Source organism: Hibiscus syriacus, unplaced genomic scaffold (genome assembly GCF_006381635.1).
Source record: "Hibiscus syriacus cultivar Baekdansim isolate YM2019G1 unplaced genomic scaffold, ASM638163v2 tig00111398_pilon, whole genome shotgun sequence".
NCBI lineage: Eukaryota > Viridiplantae > Streptophyta > Magnoliopsida > Malvales > Malvaceae > Hibiscus > Hibiscus syriacus.
Window position 1 is genome coordinate 2,099,827 of NW_024063081.1, and position 21,088 is coordinate 2,120,914.

Sequence of the window (21,088 nt, forward strand, 5' to 3'; positions counted from 1 at the left end):
ATGCAATGTTAATAACTTTACAACCATTAGTTTCAAACAAGACATTGTGTCCTTTATCACATAATTGACTAATACTCAATAGATTACGCTTTAATCCATTCACATATAATACTTTTTCTATTTGTATGGAAGATGTATTACCTGTAGTACCTATACCTTCAATGTAACATTTTAAGTTGTCACCAAAGGTTACCACTCCTTTATTTTTGTCGTTAAACTCTATAAACCGGCTCTTGTCTCCGGTCATGTGTCTCGAGCATCCACTATCAAGGAACCATGAATTTGAACATGTATTTTATGCCTTGTAGCAATGCACATTTTCCTACAAACATAGTTTAATTTTTTATTTTGGGTCCATATTCATTAGTCCCTAAAATCCTAGTCCTCTTAGGTATCCATTTGTGTAGGATATCCTTATCTTTAGTAGTAATGAGTTCTTTAGGAATCCATATACTTCTAACGATTTTACCATTAGAGGTTCTTTGGGGATATCTATGATTGTAGTTTTTAAAGCCTTTTCTAATATAGTTGGATTTTGAACTTTGTCATTTTTCAAAATGTTTTGTTCCAACTTTATCAAAAGAAGCTTTAAGATCATCAATTTCTTTTTGATGATCATCGTTGACTCTTGAAAGTAAATTATGCAAATCAGAATTTTTATTTTCAAAATCTTTGATTTTGATTTGCAATTAATTAATTTTGCTTTCAAGATCATTGTTGGTCTTGGATAAGAGATTATTTTTCATTTTTCAATTTTGAAATATCTTTCTTATATTTCGAAAATAATTTCTCATAATCCGAAGCCAACCCAGTATATTCATCTACTAACTCATCATAAGAGTAATCTTCGAAATCAAATGAGTAAGAGATTACTGAGAGTCATCCCCGGTGGCCATCAAGCACAGGTTCACTACTTTTTGTTCATCTTCATTTGATGATTCATCGTCATCACTCCAAGTAGCCACGTATGTCTTGTGCTTCTTCTTTGATTGACCCTTCTTCTTCAATTGCTGGCAATCGTATTTGATATGCCTAGGCTTTTTGCATTCATAGCAAATAATAGGGTATTTCTCATTCGGTTCACTCTTGAAGCCTTCATTTTGTTTGAATTTTCTTCCTTTATTGGGCTTTATTAGTTTTCTGAATCGTTTGACAAATAATGTCATTTCCTCGTCATCGTCATCTTCATCAGAACCACTCTCAACTTTTATGGATTTGAGAGCAACTCCAATGTTCTTCTTTTTCTCCGTCTCCTACTTTGTCTCGTCTTTCTTCTCAAGGCCTACCTCATCTTGAATCATCATTTCGTGCGTGAGGAGAGAACCAATTAGCTCATCGAGGGTTAAAGATTTTAAGTTTTTAGCCTCGATAATCGTCGTCTTCTTCGATTGCCAAATTTTTGGAAGAGAATAAATTATCTTCCTCACAAGCTACTCGTTTGGAATGATCTCTCCATATGATTTGAGACCATTGACAATCACGGAAAATTTATCCGTCATAGTTTTTATGTCTTCATCCGGTTTCATCCTGAAATTTTCATAGCTATGAATAAGAAGACTTATTTTAGATTCTTTTACCTTGTTGGTGCCTTCATGAGTGACTTGTAGTTTATCTCATATCTCCTTGGCGGTTGTACAAGATGAAACTCTCCCGTATTCATCCGGTCTAAGAGAACAAAATAGAATATGAATAGCTTTTGAGTTGAGCTGGAACATTCTCGTCTCTTCTTCACTCCACACATTTGGGTCTGTGGAAGGTTCAGAGTATCCGTTCACTACGATTTTCCAAGCTCCCATGTCAATTGCTTGAATGAAATACCTCATCATATTCTTCCAATAAGCATAATTAGCTCCATTGAAGAAAGGAGACTTGTTGACAGTCTGAGAATCGAGAACGAAGTCGAAGTTTGAAGTGGAGGCCATTGATGACTTGATTATCGATATAATTCTTCCCGAATCGACTCAAGAAGTAGTTAAACCTTCAAATGAGTGAGACTTTGATACCAATTGTTAAGTTAATCGATCAATAAAATAGCCAAGAGGGGGTAAATTGACAATAAAAATTTCGGTAGAAGCTTTTACAGAAAATTGAAAATATTTGCACAACGATTTAGAGTGGTTTGACTTCTCAACCAAGTCTACGTCCACTACCTTAGCTATCCACACTAAGGATTTTCCAATAAATTCACTAATTTGTTCTTTCTTTTGAGGACAAAGAGTAACCTTATAACTCCCTCAAAAATTATACCCCAAATTCTTGAGAACACTCTCTCTCAAAGAAAAGATTACAAATTTACAAAATTACAGAAAAATCTCATAAGGTAAATTGTTTGCATAATTCTAGAACAAAGAAAGAACACTCAAGAATTAATACAATTGAGCACAAATTATGTTCTTAAAAGTAAAATGAATATTGAATGGAAATAGGCTTGGAAATGCTCAAACAATAAGTTTAAGGTTTTCTCTTTTATTCTCTAGCTTTTCTTCTTAATTGTTATTGATCAATGGCTCCTGAGCTTGTTTAAATACACATTGGACCACTTCTGAACGTTGGGGGATCATTGGTGAAGTCAATAGAGCTGTTGAGGTATATTTCCCATTTAAAAAATATGTTGGGAGTGTAGGTATATCGGTACACTATCAAGGTGTATCGGTACACTCAATGTAAAATTCAAATATTTCGATCATTATTTGACCTAGTATATCGGTACACTAATTACATTCGATGTTTCTCGGAGCTAGGAGTGTATCGGTACACTAAATACATTCGATGTACAGGGTGTATCGGTATATACTGGAGTGTATCTGTACATCCCTTTGTAAAAATTATTTTTGGCTCAAGTATGGTTCAAAATACTTAGTAAAAATTGTTTCAAAAATATTTTAAGATTAAAACACAATTTTACACTTAAGTAAGGATTAAAATTGACCTTTGAAAACTTGGAGTACTATTTTTTATATTCAAATAATTTAAAATGAATATAAAATCTTAAAATTCAATAATATTTTATTTGTTATATTGAAACATCAAAATGTTTTCAAAATACTGAATGAATCTCTTCACTTACTGGAGTCTTCAAGAGTCCATATCCTCTAAGTTGCCATAATGCATGGGCAAGACTTTCGATAGACTCACATGATATACCATCACGAAATCCAAGAGTTTATCTACCATATCTATTTAGTGTGCTGACCTACAAATAGACATAATAACCATGTGTTTAACACCATCAAGTAAAGTCGCTATAAATATTCTTCAACCACAATTGAGGGTTCTTCTTTACTTTCTTCCCCTTTAGTCCCATGTATCTCATTATATCTTCATTTCAATCATAAAGAAACACTGACTAACGATTGTTTCCTCACCATCATAATTATTCGTCCAATTTATAAGAAGTGAACGGTTAATGACCGATGAAATAAATTTATTCTCATTAACAAATTATATATATTAAATATTGATATACAATAATAATATATTTAACTTTTTATAATATAATTTAAGGAATAATTTATGAGTAGAGAAAAATATATCATTAAAAATAGTTAGAGAAAAAGGCATTCACTTATTCACATCGACATTCAATTCACCATGCACTAAACCCTAAAATAATAAATGAAAACCTAATAACACTTCCATTTGAACGTTGCTCATTCTCACTTACATTTTTTGGAAATGATCATGTGAGGTATCTTTAATATACTATTAAAAAGTATTATCGGTTTTGTTATTATTTAAATAACAAAATCGGAAAAAAAATTACCGGAAACATTATTATTTCTATCGGTTTTGTTATTATTGGGCGCTTTACCGAGTTTGGTAATATATCCGGTAGAAAAATAATATTTTAAGTAGCGCTTTACCGAATATATTATCAAGTTTTGTAAAGCGTCCAATAATAACAAAATCGATAAAAATAATACTATTTTAAGTAATTTTTTACCGATTTTATTATTTAAATAATAAAAAAACCGATAACATTTTTTTTAACAGTATATTAAAGGTATCACACCGAAAAACTTCTAACATTTTATTCTTTCTCTTTCTTTAATCAATTAAAAAGTATTTTTTGAAGTTCCTCTTCACTCTACAGGCTACAGCTATCCATTTTCTCCCTTCTTCGTGTACACTCAAAATAGAACAAAATAAATACTATTATCATTAATTATATACTTATCATATAGAAAATATATAGTTAAAAGTGGTATACCAAAAGGGAATTGGGAAGGAGATAGCGCTTTGTTTGAAGGGGAAAGTGAAAGAAAAAAAGAACGAAGAACCGATTTGTCTGAGAAGATGAGCGGTGGGGGGTTTAGGGTTTCATCAATCCCCAACAGTGTAAGGAAAACGATCCAAAACATAAAAGAGATCACGGGTAATCATAGTGAAGATGAGATTTATGCAATGCTTAAAGAATGTTCTATGGGTCCCAATGAAACCGCTCAGAGGCTCCTCCTTCAGGGTACGTTTTCATTTTCTTTGAAGTTATTTTTAGCTAAGTTTTCGATTTCTCTTTTGGATATTTTCAATGGGGTAGATTTTCTTTTTCTTCCTTGTACAGGAGCTGTTCAATGGGGTTGAATTTTTTAATTTGTTTTAATTTTTTTGGTTTTTGTTGTTTTAGTTTGATCTATGCCTTTTGAGTTTGTCTTTGATCTGAAGTTCATTTTAGTGATTTGGGTGTTATTGCTTAGGACTGCAGTATGCTATTTTCTGGTATTTATATACTTATTTTTGGTTCTGATGGGTTGCATTGTTCATTGGATTATATTAGATCCTGATTTTGATATTTATATTTTTTTTTCATTTTTCCTGGTTCTTTCATATATGAATGTCAAGCCTCGTTTTTCCCCCTTTGACAATTACATAATTGTTTGTTGTTCGATTTTTAAAAAATAAAATGAGCTCTAGAAATGGAGTTTTTGATTAAGTTGCTTCTTAAATGATCGTATTTTCTGCAAAATTTATCCTCTTGAAGCCCATTTTTTTTAATTTCCCGCCTTCATCTCATGAATTCAGACATTTTGATTCTGTTGCATTTTCATTAATCTACCATTTTCTGTTATCATATTTGAAAAAAAGGTTTTCAATTTCAATTTTCTCATTTTCTTTTTTTTCCCTTCAAATATTTTATTTTTAGGCACATAGTACATGTGGCATTTACTATCATAGCACTATTTGTCTTTCTAATGAATTGTAGAATTGTATGCCTGTTAAGTGAAGCTTTTAGTCAGCATTCAATACCAAATCAAGTCTATTGAGGAAGCTTAATGTGGTGATATGCATCTGCTCAATCTGTGACTTATTAACCCTTAGAAGTTTTATTGGTTTAGGTTTCTCTTATATATTTTGTTATTGTCTGTTCTTATTCCATGCTTTCTGATATTTAGATGTTGGTTGTTACTTCAGTTTGGTATCAAGTTGAGCATCGATATCATATTATGGCCTTTGTCATGTAAGCTTAACGTTTCCTTAGTTCATACGAGTTATGGCTTGGTTTTTAGCAAACAGCTGTCGGAAATATATGTAGTAGCGTATGGTACTTTCTTGTTTATATTTTATTGCTTGCTTCTCATATATTACAGTTTTAATTGCCGCATTCTTTCTAACCATCTTACTATCATTTTGCTTTGCTTCCAAATACATGACAAATTTGTATATTGTTCCTCAGATCCTTTCCGTGAAGTCAAAAGAAAACATGACAGGCGAAAAGAGGTAAGTGATTCTACAGCAAAATTTGAAGTGTTTACTGTTTTTTGGGTTTCTGCAAGTTCAACATTTTCTGTTTTTGCTATGTTGAAACTTATTGATATCTGTTTAGGAGAGTTGGAAAGGTATTATATGATGAATAAGCAAAGCACAAATTTGATTGGCGATAGAGGATAAGAGGCATAGGTAACTACCGCCAATTTGTGTTTTATCCATAGCCAATTGCATTTCTTTTTAAGCTCAATCTGTAGGCTGGAGAATATGGGGTATGAAGTGTCGGGGGTGTATGGGGTTGGTTGACAACAGGAGGACGAAAGGCTGAAGAGAGAGTACAAAAGGTACTAGGGAGACTAGTTTATTATATTATGTGGTTAATGTGCTATTGTCACTTTTTATGGCAGAGTTCGAACAACAAAGAGTCTACAGAGCCTCGGTGGCGATCTGGTTCACAGGGAAGGGGGACTAGGGGTGGCCGAGGGAATTTCCCTCCACGTTACACAGCACATGGTAAAAAGAAATTTCAGAACCCAAATTTGTTTATGATGATTATTTAGTTAATACTGTCGGGCTTCTGAAAATATGAGTTGATTGTGCCTTGTAAATTTGCTTTTGTTTCATCCATGTGGCTAGTTTACTGCCGGGTCAATGAACAAGTTGTTAAGTTTGTTTTGAACCTGTTTTTATCTACCCTCATCCTTGCAATATTTTTTATTTTATTATCTGTTTCATATGTGGTTTTGGTTACTAACCCGTGGTGCTGCTGTGGTGGTTGTTGATGTGCTATTGTTATTATACTTTGCAATTCTTTCAGTTTGATATATGAGATGGTCATGACTCATGAATCTGTGCTTATTTTAATGTCGTAAATCTTGTGCTATATATATTTTGTTTGCAATTGTGCTTATTGTAATTGTTGTCTGCTTATCTCACCAGAGGCTGGTGTTTCTAAGAGTTCTGGTCATGGAAGAGACAATGGAATGGATCAAGTTGCAGAGAAAGGTGGTGGTCAGTCCATGTCAACCTTGCAGGACACAAAAACAAAAGAATCTACGCTCATTGTCAGGTGGCTGCAATTTACATATCTGCTATCTTTTATATTTTTCATTTTTTGTCGATTGCTGAAAACATGACTTCACTTAAGTACAGTTTGTTTGATTTACATTTTTATGTTTTATAGTCCTGTACCTGCCATGGTCAATGGTACTCCTGGTGTAGTGGCTGAAACCTTTTCTGCACATGCAAGAAAAGCTGCCAATCAACGTAAAGAAAAATCATCTGCTGGTAACAGTGAGTTAAGGAGTGCACAATCCCCTGTTGATGCCATAAGCAAACCAACTATTGCATTTGGAAGTGGGGACATGAGTGGGCATCCTGCAGCAACCTCTAGTGACTTTTCCATGTCCACTGCTCCAGCATCTTCATCAGCAATCTGCTTCTCATCTTCAGAACCCGAATCAGTTCTACACAATGTTTCTCATCTCCTTGGCACTTTGGACACTATCAAACAGGAAAGCGACCGAGCTTCTACAGAACCAAATGCAGTTATTCCTACCGAAAACAAATTAGCATCCTTCTCGTCTTCAGAACCTGCACTAGTTCCATCCAATGTTTCTCGGCTCCTTGGCTCATTGGACACAATCAAACATGAAACAGGAAAAAACCGAGCTTCTACTGAACCAAATGCAGTTATTCCTATTGAAAACAAATTAGCATCTGGTAAAGACTTTGGAATCCTAATAGTTTTGAACAACTTTTATTTTGTTTAGTCATAAATCTGATTAATTTCTTTCTTCGACTTATAGCGGCTACTGAGGCTAGTAGCTCCTTCCTGCAAGGAAAGATGCCAAGCAAATCCTCCGCAGTTGTGAACAATCCGCTGGGTGAGTCTGCTCATCCTTCATCTACAGTAACCCATGGTTCCTCTGCAACTTGGCCTTCATCCAATTATAGTAGCCGCTCGCAACAAATAATTGACCCTCAGAAAGGTAATTGGAATATTCTATTTTTATGCATTAGTTCATAGTTGACTTTGAGATGTGTTTTTGTTTGATTTATGTAACTTATTGCACAAAGCTGGACAAATATTGTGGATTTTGTGCTATAATCCTTCCTTGTACACAGAGAAAGAAAGAAGCTATTGATGTTCTGATTTGTTTTAGCTGGATCCTACATAGATGCTTATGATCCTACATAGATGCTTATGTTTTCTAGATCTAGCCTTGGTTTCAAGATCTATTGGTTTTTGGAGATGGCAGTTATTTAGCTTTATTGCTGTTGAAATCTAAGGGAATAGATTGAGAGAGAAGGAAAGAATAAAGAGAATAAACCGCGAGAGAAGAAAAAAAAATAATGGAGTTCACACAAGAACAAAATCTGATAATTGAAGTAGGAGATTACAAGAGTCTAAATATATTGAGTTGCCTACTTCTGATAGGACTTTTCTACTAAGTATAAACTTCTATCTAGATTAAGTACTCCTAATACTTATCTTTCTTTTCCTAAAAGACTCCTAAACGAATTAGATTACTAGTATTACAAGGATGTTTCTGACAATTACTGTAGGAAAATTTAGTTGACTACGTGTCAGATTTATTTATGTAGCTTTATTGGTTTTTGGAGATGGCATTTATGTAGCATTATTTACTGTAGGAAAATTTACTTGATTACATGTTTGCTTGAAAAATGTTCAGACTCATTAGTTTAGCCCTTATCATAATTGGAACATATAACTTGGTAAAGATGCATCATTAACATTTGAGCAAGACTAAAGTATGTACAATGTTAATTATAATTCTTGGATGAAAATCGTCATTATAACTTGGTAGGATAGGTGATGAGTTCTTATGCAAACAAAAGGTTAAAATGGCTAATTTTTATCTTTAGCTCAAGTATGCTTGGTTTTTATTTTCATATTATTACCAATGGTTGGACAAATTTCAACTAAAATGTGTGGTCTTGGAAGCTATTTTGGTCGATACTGACAAATCATTGAACCACTCTATGTTCTTATCTTAAGATAGTTGAAAGGGATGCTAAAGATATGTGATTAAGTATTAATAATTCCCTATTTCCCATCAACAGTTGGTTCTAATAAGGAGTGGAAATCAAAGCCAATCAACTCTAATATTGGGCTAGGTTCTGGAACAGCTGGTGCATCCGAAGTTCCTATTTTTTCACTTGAAACTAATGCTCATTCGTTGCCCGTTTCATTTGAGTCAGAAGTAGCCACTTCAAAATTGCAGAAAAAGTTGGAGGAATTACATTTCCCACATCGTCAACATGTAATAATTCCCGACCATATCCATGTCCCAGAATCAGAAAGAATCAAGCTGAGTTTTGGAAGTTTTGATGCTGGTTTTGGAGTAGCATTAAACAATGTTGGTAGTCAGGAGACTGATAAGAGTTCTACACATTTGTCTGAGGCTTCTCAAGATGTTCATGAAACTGCCGAGGAACAGGGTTCAAGGTTTGTTAAGAGTTTCCAATGGATGTAACTTTTTAATTCTCTTTCTTATTGGCAATGTTGACCTCTTTTCCCCCACAGAATAAGCAACTCTACTCTTTTTAATTATCATAATCTTTATTACTAGTTGGTCTCTTTTGCATGCCTGGCTCGTGGTATTTTTTTGTTATATTGTTGATTCCAGCAATCAAAATGCATTGGCTACTGCTGAGGAAGGAGATTACACTGATCATCCTCAATCAGCTGCTCATGCACCTGAAAATTTGTCTCGTGATGGTGGTGTTGCTAGTTCCATTCCAGAGTATAATGAAAACAAACAGGAGAATGCATTGCTCTCTGGAAGCCATCAACACTCTGCAGTAACATCTCCCAATTATAGTTTTGGAATTGTGCCTCCTATGTTAGCACCTTTCGGAAATGCTGAATCTCAAGCCCGTGAAGTTTCTCGCCTTTCAAGCTTTGTTGTGAGCATCCACTTGCACCATTCATTTCATTAATAGATGTCGCTCTTTTGGTTTCTATATCTTTTTCAAGCTTAATTTTTTTAGCTTGGCTTTTATGTAGAAAATAGAAGAAACAGAGTAAATGAATAGAGTTTTGAATTTGCAGGTTTTTATATTCTCAGTATGCATTTGTTTTTTGTCATTTTTCTGATTGCAATAGTCTGAAATATTGTTTCATTAAAGTCAGTTGCACTATGCCAATTGTTGGTTCTAATATTACTTTCATTATTAAATGCTTCAATCTACAGGTTCCTCAGCCATTTGACCCGGCAGCTTATTATGCCCAATTCTACCGTTCTAGTTCTGATACTGATGTTCGTGTTTCTCCCTTTCCCTCCGGAGTTGCTACAAAGTACAATGGGAATGTTGCGGTTCTTCCTCCACAGACATCTCAGTGTGCTCAAGAGGTTTGCGGAGATTAAGATTAAGCAAGTTATATTATGCCATATACTGAAGAGCCGTTATTGGCGGTGTTCTGTGAACATTGTTGACAACACATTGTTGCTTTAGACTTTTTTCTGCTTCCAGTTTGGTCCTGGGATGTTTGTTGAACCTCACGTGATTAATGGATAGGATTACTCTAGGCAAATAATTTGGGGAAATTGACTTCTAAAATTATATCTTTGGGAGATTAGTGTATTTCTTTATCATAATCTTAGGGTAGTAAGAGAGTTTCTTTCAAACTTAGTTTGTAACTGTTGGATACTGGAGCTGAGTTTCATCTTTTGGCAGGGTGGAAACTCTTTGGTACTGACTACAAGTAGTTCATCTCCAGTAGCGACTCAAGCTGCTGGGATGATGCAAAGTTCTATAGCTGTGACTCAGCAACCAGTCCCTGTCTACCGCTCAGCATCTGGGGTGCATTTACCACATTATCCTCCAAACTACATTCAATATGCCCCCTTTTACTCTCCTTTTTTTGTTCCTTCTCCTGCGATCCACCAATTTATAAACAATGGGTTGTTTCCTCAACAACCTCAAGTCGGTACTGTTTATCCTTCTGCACCAGCAGCACCTACTGCAGGAGTCAAATTTTCACTTCCTCAATTTAAACCCGGAAGTGATACACCAAATTCTGCTCATATTGGAATTCCAAGTGGTTATGGACCATATGGCTCCTCAGCCGGTTATAATCCAAGTTCTGCTGTGGCCACTGGGAATTCAATCACAAATGAAGATCTTGGTGGTGCTAAGTTCAAGGAAAACAATGTCTACGTCACTGGGCAGCAGGTTGACACCATATTCCCATTTCCATCTCTTGCTTTGATTTCCTTGTCTTATTTCTTTAAAGAATTATTTGTGACATACTATGAGAATGTTTGAAACAATGATTTTGTAGGTAGGTTCATGTCCCAATTTCTTCTAGTTTTCTTTTCCCAGTGATGATCACATTACAATCTTTATATTTTAATAGATACTAGTGAACCAGCCATATAATGGACTAAATTGGCAAAATAAGACAAGAATGTAAGAGCGGGCTAAGTTCAGAAAATAAGAAATGTAAAATTGGTAGCTTTGATATTGGTTTGAATTAACAGCAAACTAGTGCATACTCAAAAGTGTTTGTCACGGCAGACAGAGGATGACCATTCTTTTAGTTTTAGGAATTTTTAGGGGCCATTAATTCATGTTAGTTAATTGCCTATCAACGGTGATCAAGTTCTCATCACTTGATTTGATTGTCTCTTATGGTTCTACCTAATACAGTTGCTTGTTCCTTTCCTTTCTGATAAGGATAAACATAGGTTTTGGAAAGAAAATGTCATTGGGATTTTGACATTCTTGAATATATTAGGCGTTAATTTTTTTTCTCCAAACAACTTTCTCTTCTAAGATGATTGTTTAACTTATTTACTTTCTTGTAGAGTGAAGGTTCAGCTGTATGGATTGCTCCCCCTGGGCGAGACATATCCAGCCTGCGGCCAAGTTCATTCTATAATCTTGCCCCTCCAGGTCAGAATGTAACTTTTGCTCCTACACAAGTTGTTCCTGGCTCCTTTGCTGGTATATATCACCCACAAGCAGCAACAGCAGCAGCCGTTCATCCTCTTCTACAACAGGCTCAGACTATGGCTGGAGCTGTTAATATGGGGGGATCTGCTGCTGGTGTTTATCGGCAGCCACAACATGCACAGATGAACTGGTCCAGTAACTACTGAAGCAGGGCCATATACTTTTTTTTTGTAAACCAACCAACCAAGACATTCAATATCCAATCTTGGGGTAATTTTGGGAGCTCACCTCCAATAGGTTTGAATGGAGGGGAATCAAGAAGATACATCATTGGCTGGAGTTGAAAAGTGTAAAATCCATTGGAGGATGGAGAAAGAAAAACCCGTGAATAGTATCATCTGTCTTGCTAGGGTTGAGGATTTGTAGGTCTTTCTCTTGGCATATGGTATTACCAATATTCATTTTCTTAGTTTAAAGCTAATGACCCCTTTTGTTTTTGTAAGTTTTTCAAGTCCAAGGATTTTAGGATTGAGTGGTGAGACCGTGAGAGAACATGTTCCCCTCTTTATTTTCAGGTTTAGGGGTTTCTGGAAGGTGAGATTTTAAGGTTGGTGGACGATTCTTTGCAGTGTCTTTTCTTCTTATCTTTACCTGTAAACAGAATTTCATTAGTAAGGATGTGCGGAACTGTTGTATTTGGTATAGCGAATGCTTACGTTTTTCAACTGTTTTATTGGCTTCTGCAATTCCGACGTAACGTATTTGTTGTTTGACATGACACGGGAAAGTTCAATCTTTTAAAAGTTTTTTGTGTTTACTAACATATATTTATCGGTTAATGAATCGAATACCATAGTTTAATTAGCATTATTAAGCACCGCTTAACATTTCTGTTGTAAAAGCAAAAGGTTAAAAAAGACAGCTACGTTCACATGGCTACAACGTCGTTTTGTTATCATAATCTCTTATTTTTTGCAGAGGGACGAACCCAAAATGACCACTAACACTTTATCTCAAGGCTTTCAGTATATAATATACAATACAAGGGACACTGATTGTCCGTTTTCAGATTTCTGAGTTGATAATCCGTTTCCTTTTCCGTTTCTCTCTAGAAGGAAAAATGTCAATCTTTTTGGCCACGAGGATAATGCTTCTTCTTCCACTCATGTCAACAATTCCTCCAAAATCAGGTGTCATTTCTCCTGATCCAAAACTCGTGTTTTTTTCAGACTCCAATATCGTCATGGTGTTTAACTAGTGTCGGTGTTGTTATATGAACAGCTGCAGAATTTGAGCAGTGGTGCATAGCTGATGAGCAAACCCCAGATGATGAGTTAAAGGCAGCCATGGATTGGGCTTGTGGGAGCGGCGGTGCGGATTGCAGTAAGATTCAGACGAACCAGGGTTGTTATTTCCCCGACACCATGAGAAACCACGCTTCCTATGCATTCAATGACCACTTCCAAAAGTTCAAGCACAATGGCGGATCTTGCAACTTCGGAGGAGCTGCCATGATTACAGAACTCGATCCCAGTAAGCAGCTATATTAACTATGCGTTGTGTTTTTTTTTCTTTATTATTTTGCACATGGAAACTTCTGAAGAAAAAAAATTCCCATTTCCATGTATGCATGTGCCTAGAGTCATGTGAGATAGCTGTAATTTGGTGTTGGATAGTCAGATTTAGGAAGCAACTTGCATCTTAACAATGCTAAAAAGCAAAGCATTAGGGTATTAGGTAGCACAAAGGAAGATGAAAATGTTTAAGAAATCTTTTGTGATTGATCTCGTGCTTGTAATAATATTTTTCTTACATGTTACTGCTGCAGGTTATAACAATTGCCAATATCCCTTTATTCCTTGATCAATATCAGATTCAGCTGTTGGTCTTTCTAGTTTTGATTTGTTTGAGATTATGGAGATGCACCATTTCTTGTTCAAAACAATTTGCCCATAAAGCTATTTTTACATTATTTTGTTCGCGTAATATATATCCAAATTATGATAATATATATCATAATGAAATAAATATATTTTTTGCTACTCGATTTTAGTTTTTATATGTTATTTTTAGTATAATTAAATATTTAAAATGTTTTAATGGTATAGTTAAATATTTAATTTTTTTAATTACACATATTCAATTAGGATTGATTTATATTTAATTAAAGGGATACTATGAATTATAGATTCAAAAGTCTTGCCCGTCTAGCTCAAGCTCAGTTGGTAAAGCACAAGACTCTTAACCTTGTGGTCGTGTGATCGAGTTCCACTGAGGACAATTCATAACGGAGATCTTCCACGGAAACTGCTCTCAACCTGGCATTGGGGCAGCCTACTTTCTCTTATTACAAAAAAAAAAAAGTTATGTGCAACAATTTTGAATGTGAACACATGTAGTTTTAAAAAGTCTTAGGTATCTAATTGCATAAAAATTTTGGATACCTAATTTCATTAAAATAAAGTTAAATATCTAATCACAACATTCAAAAGAAGTTTGCATATATCACATCACAAATAAATGTCAAAATTAGATGCTGAAAATTATTTTTATCTAATAAAATACACATTAAGAATCAATTTCTATTTTTTTAATCAAACCAATTCTTTTATTTTAATTTGATTGATTTTAATTTTTGTACTTGTTTAATTTAAAAAAATTTAATATCGGTCCAAATGATACGGAAATTCAAAAGAATTAAACTATAAATTAAAAATTAAATTTATTTATCTATGATATAGAATTAATATTAAAATTTAACTTAAATTCAACTACTATTATCTAAATCAAAATGGAAGTTTTAAAATTTAAAATAAATTTTAGAGAAAACTTGTTGTATTATATGCTCTAAACAATTTAGTTATTGAAATAGGAAAATACTCTTATATTCAGAAGGGGTACATTTAAACATCATTACAGGTCGTAATTTTACGTAAAATTTGTCTTAAAAGCAAACTTTTCGGTTTAAGACAAATTAAGGAAATAAAATGAGGCTTGTCTTCCATTTCCATTTTTCTATTTATCCACAATTTCTCTACTTCTCCATCTTCCTCTCTAAATAAAGCTTGCAATACATATTTGTAACTGAATTTGCATTTTTGGGTATAAAAGAAAACAACTATTGGATTTTTTTCTTAAAGAAAGGCTACAGTAATAAGGAAATATTTATTTCAAGGGGAAGGCGAATAGAAGAGGAGGATGAAACTAACCTCCTCTATTCTATTCTGATTTTGCCTCCTCTCAGTTTTTTGTTGTTGTTGCTAGATTTGGTACTTGGGTTTCCTTTGATTAGTCGGTCATTTTTTGCTGAATCTGGTTTTCAGTTTTTTTTAATCTGTTGCTTAAATTTTCCAAAACTTTTGCAGCTGTATTGATTGATCAACCATCTGGGTTTTTTCCTTTTCATTTCTTAATTTTAGGTGAAGTTAATTTCTGGGTTGGTGGGTAGATTGATCGTGGAAAGATCTGTTTGTTTCTAAATTTTGAACCAGAGAGAAAAAAAGATTGGTTTTGTATCGGATTATTCTTGTTAAAGAAAAGGTATTGAATTGTGTCTTCATTATTATGATTGGATTGCTATAAGTAGTCAATAAAAGATACACCTTTGATGTGTTATTATTAATTTTATTCAGATAAAAATAATATTTTGGTGTTGGTTTTTGTCTTTTTGATTGGTCTGTTGTTGTTGTTGTTGTAATTAAAGCATTGCACTGAATCCAATAATGAATTTGGCTTTCTATGTTAATGCAAGTACATTTGCGTTTGAGATAGCTTGGACTTCGTGCTGATGGAACTAGTTTTTTCTGCAATGTAGAGGAAAGATGCTTGAGAATGGAAAGCTATTTATTGGTGGGATATCTTGGGACACGAATGAAGATCGTCTCAAGGAGTATTTCAGTAGTTTCGGTGAAGTGGTAGAAGCGGTGATCATGAAGGATCGGATGACAGGGCGTTCTCGTGGTTTTGGTTTCATTGTTTTTGCAGACCCGGTTGTTGCTGAGAGAGTCATCAAGGACAAACACAACATTGATGGCAGGATGGTGAGTTGTTAATTTATAACCACACTTCTTTAGATTATTGTTGTGCAATGTTCTATTCATCAATGCTATTAGGTTTATTGGATATGAACCCGCTATTGAAATTGCAGGAATTGGTATGATCCTTGTTTTGTGTCGAACTAAATTCCAAACTTGAGCCAAGATTAATAATGTTTCCCTTTATTTATCTTTTTTCTTTGCAATGACGTTGGTTACGATTGGAGTTCTCTTTGATTTGTATAGTTACCTATAAGCTGAAAGAGTTTGCCTTGTATAAGTTTTATTTTCACCAGAGTTACTTATGCTCAGGTTGAGGCAAAAAAGGCAGTTCCTAGGGATGATCAGAACATTACGAGTAGAAGCACTAGTAGCATCCATGGTTCACCTGGTCCAGGCAGCACAAGAAAGATTTTTGTAGGAGGTTTAGCATCTACAGTCACAGAGAGTGATTTTAAGAAGTATTTTGATCAGTTTGGGAATATCACAGATGTTGTAGTGATGTATGATCACAACACTCAAAGGACTAGGGGTTTCGGATTCATCACTTATGATTCGGAAGAGGCAGTGGACAGGGTGTTGCTAAAGAATTTTCATGAACTGAACGGTAAAATGGTTGAGGTTAAACGAGCAGTTCCCAAAGAGTTATCTCCTAGTCGCAATCATAGCCTCCTTTGTGGATATAACAATGATGTGAATAGGATCAACAGCTTCCTTAATGGCTACACTCAGGGATATGGTCCAAGCAATGTTGGAGGTTATGGACTTGGGATGGATGCGATATTGAGTCCAGTTACTGGTGGTCAAAGTGGGTTTCCTTCTTTTGGTTCTGGTTATGGAATGGGCATGAACATTGAGCCCAGGTTAAAACCAACTTTCGGCAATAGTGCACATTTTAGTAGTAATATGAGCAATGGACAAGGATTGAGCCCTTACTATGTTAGTAATACAAATAGATTTGGTAGTAATCCTATGGGGTATGATGGAACTAGTGGAGGTAATACTTCCTTTTTCAGCTCAGTGACCCGGAACCTTTGGGGAAACGGGGGACTCAACTACAACACAAAAGCTTCTGGTTCCAGTGCATATATGGGATCTGGAAGTGGGAGTATTGGTGGAAGTGACTCTGGAAACAATGGAATAAATTGGGGTTCTACAATTTCCAGTCGAGATGAGAGGAGTAATGTTTCTAGTGATTGTGTGAAATATGGCTATGGAAGCGATGATAACAGCTTTGGTTTGGGGACAACAGGGTATGGAAGAAACTGCCTGACCAATTTGGCACATACAGCATCATATCTAGCATCAAATGGTGGTTATGATGAAACCTTTGCAGACCTTTATGGTGGTGCTTCAGTTCATGGGGATACCGCTAGGCAATCATCAACATCCGAGCCAGGTGTTTCTGGTTCCTTTGGCTATGGACTTGGTAGTGCCACTTCTGATGTTTTCGGTAAAAGTTCTCCTGGTTATGTTAGCGGTTATAGTGTTAATAATAAGAGACAAGAAAATATAGGTAAGTCTTGTTCCTGCATCCTAAGATTCTATATCTTTCACTTGAGGAAATTTCTGCTAAATGTTTTACTCTTTAGTTTTGTTGGAGTTTAGTAGCTCAGTCTTGTCTAAGCGTTGTAGAAGCATAACTAAAAGAACCCTAAAAACTTTCATATGAGGAATGTACTTGTTTACAGTTACAGTTTTTGGGAAACTTTTGAACATAATTGTCAAATGATTCATTCATATACTATTGTGTACCATCAACAGTCCTGGTTGGCATTTTAAAGTTCTTTTATGATTGAATTATTGTTAAAGGACATCGGCTCAGGGTTTGGGTTACTGATTTATTGTTGTGTGAAAAGTTTTGTGATTGCTCATTCCCGCCATACGGTCATAGATTCAATTGCCTGCTCATGAAATAATGTCTATCATATCAAATGCTTCAGGCTGGAAAGCTCTGAATAAGCCAAATGCTCTTTTGATTTTCTTGCAGAATATGTTTTGTGATTTACTTTCCAAAACATTGTTATAGTTCTAGTATTCTTGAGTCGATTCCTTTTTACTTACACATTTTCTCTCTCTCGTGGTTCAGGAACTGCTACCTAGAAAAATTGTTTTGGCCATCATGACATGGCAGGCAAAGACAATCTTACGATGCAGGTGGTCTGTGAATTCTGCACACCTCCAGTCTCGGATAATCTAAGAGCAAACTGGAGTGCCTGTTTTGGAGAATTAAACTTAGAGTTAGAGATGGCAAGGGATTTTGTGGTAACTGGTAAGTGCCTAAGGCTTCAGTTTTGAGATACCTTTTTAGGGGTTATTGATTCGAATGAGACGTAAACTGAGATCACGGGATACACTCGTAAGTTTCATGCATCTCGTGGGAGTGGCCATACATCATGGATATGGAGTTTATGATCTATACTGATTGCTCAGGCAAAGTTATGAGGTATTGTCTGGAATGTATTCTTTGTAATTCGTCCCGTTATTTGGGTTTGTGTTTCAGCCAGATTGTATCTGAGGTTCTGGTTGATTTTTATTAGTGTGACAATACTGATCTTGGCCTCTCTGAATATTCTTTGTGATAAAATGGACTATTTGTATTGATTTTTTTATCTAATACCCTTGCAGTATGCATGCCAGGATCACAGCTTATACTATTTTGATGATTTCTACCAAATGCCATCAATTTGGTAAACAAAATGAGTTCCACATTGTTTTTGAATATTCACATTGCAGGATAATGTGACACATTAAATTAATGAGTAATATCTCATATGATCCCTCAACAATAACAAAAAATTTATTTTATTTCTTTTGTAATATTTCTAAACAATAATTCTAAAAAGAATTAATTTTTTTAAATATATAAAAATTCTAATTTATTTTTAAAACTATAAAAGTATTTTTTAAAATTATATTTTTAAAAGATTCTTTTATAAATCATAAAATTTTAATAGAACCCTTCATATTTCTAATTACTTTATTCTTTCACCTCCTTTAAACCATAACAAAGTTTGATAACAAATACAAATTTAAAATTTTAGTAATTCAATTTAAAATACTTTAATACAAATATATATCAATTTTAGTATTTAATATCTTTATATATTAATTAAATGTGTTTCAATATTAATTAAAATTAGATGTAAAATGTTATGATTATAGACATGAGGTTTAGTCATCTTTAAATGTGTATTTCTTCAATACTCAATGCCGACCTCTCGGAAACAAACTATATCTCAATTGAGTGGATAAATCCTAAAAATATTTTATCTTTATTAAAATTTTAAGTCAATTATTTTCTTATAACGTAGATATTAGCATTACTAAAACTAGGGGATTCGGCAATGCGGTCCAATCTGAGTTTTTGGGCATGGTTCTCGGTTAAAGGCTAGTATAGGAACAGGCCTTTGAACCTGTCATAATTCAATCTGATGGCCTCACTGTTGTTCGACTGATAGAGAATAAAGATGATGCTGCAAACTCATTTTTGCTAGTCCAGCTAATCTATAATCTGCGTCAGAAATGTTAGAAAACGGCAATTCAATGAACGTCTCGCAAGAGCAACATGATAGCTGATGCTCTTACTAAATTTGCACGCCTAAACTCTTTTGATATGTTTGTGTTTACTTCCACACCGGTGAACGTGCTCGGTTTAGTTACGACGGATATTCATGATCCCTCGTACTTAATCTCTAATGTTATTTTTTCGGCTATTTTTTTCTCAGAAAGATGCCCCCACGTTTCCAGGGTTACTCTCACATTGTTATATGTTTCAATCATGCTCATGCCCTCCCCTAGCTCCAACCTTAATAAGCACTAGAAACAAAATTAGTTTTAATTTTATGTGTGCAGAAGATTTCGGATCACCACACGACCCTTTCAACTTGGAAACAAAATCAAATTAACAAAGCAACACCAAGTGCTGCTCCTCATTTGAGGTTTTTCAACCACCGAAAAGGAAAGAGCTTTGTTTGTTTTGGGAAGGGTCAAAAGTAACTGGTTTTGGTTCTTCTTCCATCTCCACTGTTTGATGTCTTTGGCTGTACCACATTGCAGTTAATATGTCGTCAGGTGACAACAAGGACAAGGAGGAAACTAAACACACCACTGGCAATCCTGAAACTAAGCCAACCCATCACCAAGACAGTGATAATGATACCGACGAGGCTATTCCTTTGGGTCCACAGACAACAGCTTGAAAAAGACAAGGTTTCATATTCTCACACACTTTTCTTTATTAACTTCCATTTCTATACAATACATACAATTTCTCTAACAAGTGTAGGATGACGAGAGCTTAAGGAAATGGAAAGATCAGCTTCTTGGAACTGTGGATATTAACAACATCGGAGGTGCTCATCTTGCAGAATTATGTAACAAGTTACGGAATCGAATATGATTATGCATTCTACATTTTTTTCTTTTTTGCAGAAACACTTTATCCAGAAGTGAAGTTTCTTAGCGTGTCGATCGTGCCTGCAGACAGGCCGGACATGGTTCTTCCGATTCCCGAAGATGGAAAGCCCGGGGGCTTATGCTTTACGCTGAAAGAAGGTAGTCACCATCGCTAGAAATTCTCCTTCCAAGTGAGCAACAACATTGTATCTGGCCTTAAGTACACTAACACTGTATGGAAAACTGGTGTCAAGGGTAAGCCATCTGTATCTTCTTTGTTCAGTTTATAGCACAAAAGATATGATTGGAACCTTTAGCCCTCAGCTGGAGCCTTACACGCATGAAATGCCAGAAGACACGGCCCCTTCTGGGTTTTTTTTTCTAGAGGATCATATACTGCAAAATCAAAGGTATAATCCTACAAACGTAGTTGCTCAGATTCGAAACTTTTAGGGTGAACAACATTCCTTTTTATCATTTGGTTAATACAACTGACAACTTTTATTTCAGTTTCTTGATGATGACCAGAAGTGCCACTTAGAGATCAACCATACATTTGACATCCGCAAAGACTGGGCTTAGAGCTCTACCACCCTTCATTCACTCAATGTTCTTATCCTACTTATATATTCACTAAAAAAAAGCTTATGCCCTTCAGTCATTTTATTTAACTGCTACTGCTTTATGCAACCAAGTCAAGCTCACTGCGGAAATATTTGCTATTAATTTAAGAGCAGAGTTAGCATTTTTAGGAACATTTTTGGTAATGAAGATGATTTCTACATATGGTTCTTTCTTCTATACTTGTTTTTGCATCAATGAATTTTATGCCTTTACTTTTTGTTGTGTCGGGAAAATCTATTGTTTCCCCTTTTTTTCTTCTCTTCTAAGATTTTGTTAATTTTTATTTAAAATTATATGATATTATCATCTTAAAATTATCTCAAAATTCAATTGGGTTTAGATGAAACCATGAATAATTATAAAAGGAATCAAATGTTTAACCACATATCATATGTTTAAATCTT

General features: G+C 34.7%; 3 protein-coding genes and 1 pseudogene across 5 annotated transcripts; all 4 read left to right on the forward strand.

Annotated features, from left to right (window-relative positions):
- The first annotated feature begins 4,179 nt into the window (after nucleotides 1-4,179).
- LOC120161193 (GBF-interacting protein 1-like) lies at nucleotides 4,180-12,315 on the forward strand. 2 transcript variants are annotated; one of them, XM_039171455.1, is made up of 11 exons: nucleotides 4,180-4,462; nucleotides 5,672-5,715; nucleotides 6,111-6,216; nucleotides 6,643-6,772; nucleotides 6,887-7,425; nucleotides 7,512-7,694; nucleotides 8,791-9,175; nucleotides 9,357-9,636; nucleotides 9,924-10,082; nucleotides 10,408-10,905; nucleotides 11,541-12,315. In XM_039171455.1, the coding sequence occupies exons 1-11, from the start codon at nucleotides 4,297-4,299 to the stop codon at nucleotides 11,832-11,834; spliced, it is 2,784 nt and encodes a 927-aa protein (XP_039027386.1). In that variant the 5' UTR covers nucleotides 4,180-4,296; the 3' UTR covers nucleotides 11,835-12,315. The 2 variants fall into 2 exon arrangements, with proteins under 2 accessions (XP_039027386.1, XP_039027387.1); XM_039171456.1 differs by having other exon boundaries at nucleotides 4,297-4,462; nucleotides 7,515-7,694.
- A 351-nt stretch (nucleotides 12,316-12,666) lies between these two features.
- LOC120161195 (glucan endo-1,3-beta-glucosidase 12-like) lies at nucleotides 12,667-13,548 on the forward strand. Its single transcript, XM_039171459.1, has 3 exons — nucleotides 12,667-12,818; nucleotides 12,910-13,161; nucleotides 13,457-13,548. Exons 1-3 carry the CDS (start codon nucleotides 12,749-12,751, stop codon nucleotides 13,489-13,491), a joined length of 357 nt encoding a protein of 118 aa, XP_039027390.1. The 5' UTR covers nucleotides 12,667-12,748; the 3' UTR covers nucleotides 13,492-13,548.
- Nucleotides 13,549-14,721: 1,173 nt separating this feature from the next.
- LOC120161194 (heterogeneous nuclear ribonucleoprotein 1-like) lies at nucleotides 14,722-18,274 on the forward strand. Of its 2 annotated transcripts, none has more exons than XM_039171457.1 (4): nucleotides 14,722-15,168; nucleotides 15,438-15,668; nucleotides 15,975-17,178; nucleotides 17,752-18,274. In XM_039171457.1, the coding sequence occupies exons 2-4, from the start codon at nucleotides 15,450-15,452 to the stop codon at nucleotides 17,763-17,765; spliced, it is 1,437 nt and encodes a 478-aa protein (XP_039027388.1). In that variant the 5' UTR covers nucleotides 14,722-15,168; nucleotides 15,438-15,449; the 3' UTR covers nucleotides 17,766-18,274. The 2 variants fall into 2 exon arrangements, with proteins under 2 accessions (XP_039027388.1, XP_039027389.1); XM_039171458.1 differs by having other exon boundaries at nucleotides 15,443-15,668.
- LOC120161117 lies at nucleotides 17,790-20,691 on the forward strand (annotated as a pseudogene).
- The last annotated feature ends 397 nt before the right edge of the window (nucleotides 20,692-21,088 follow it).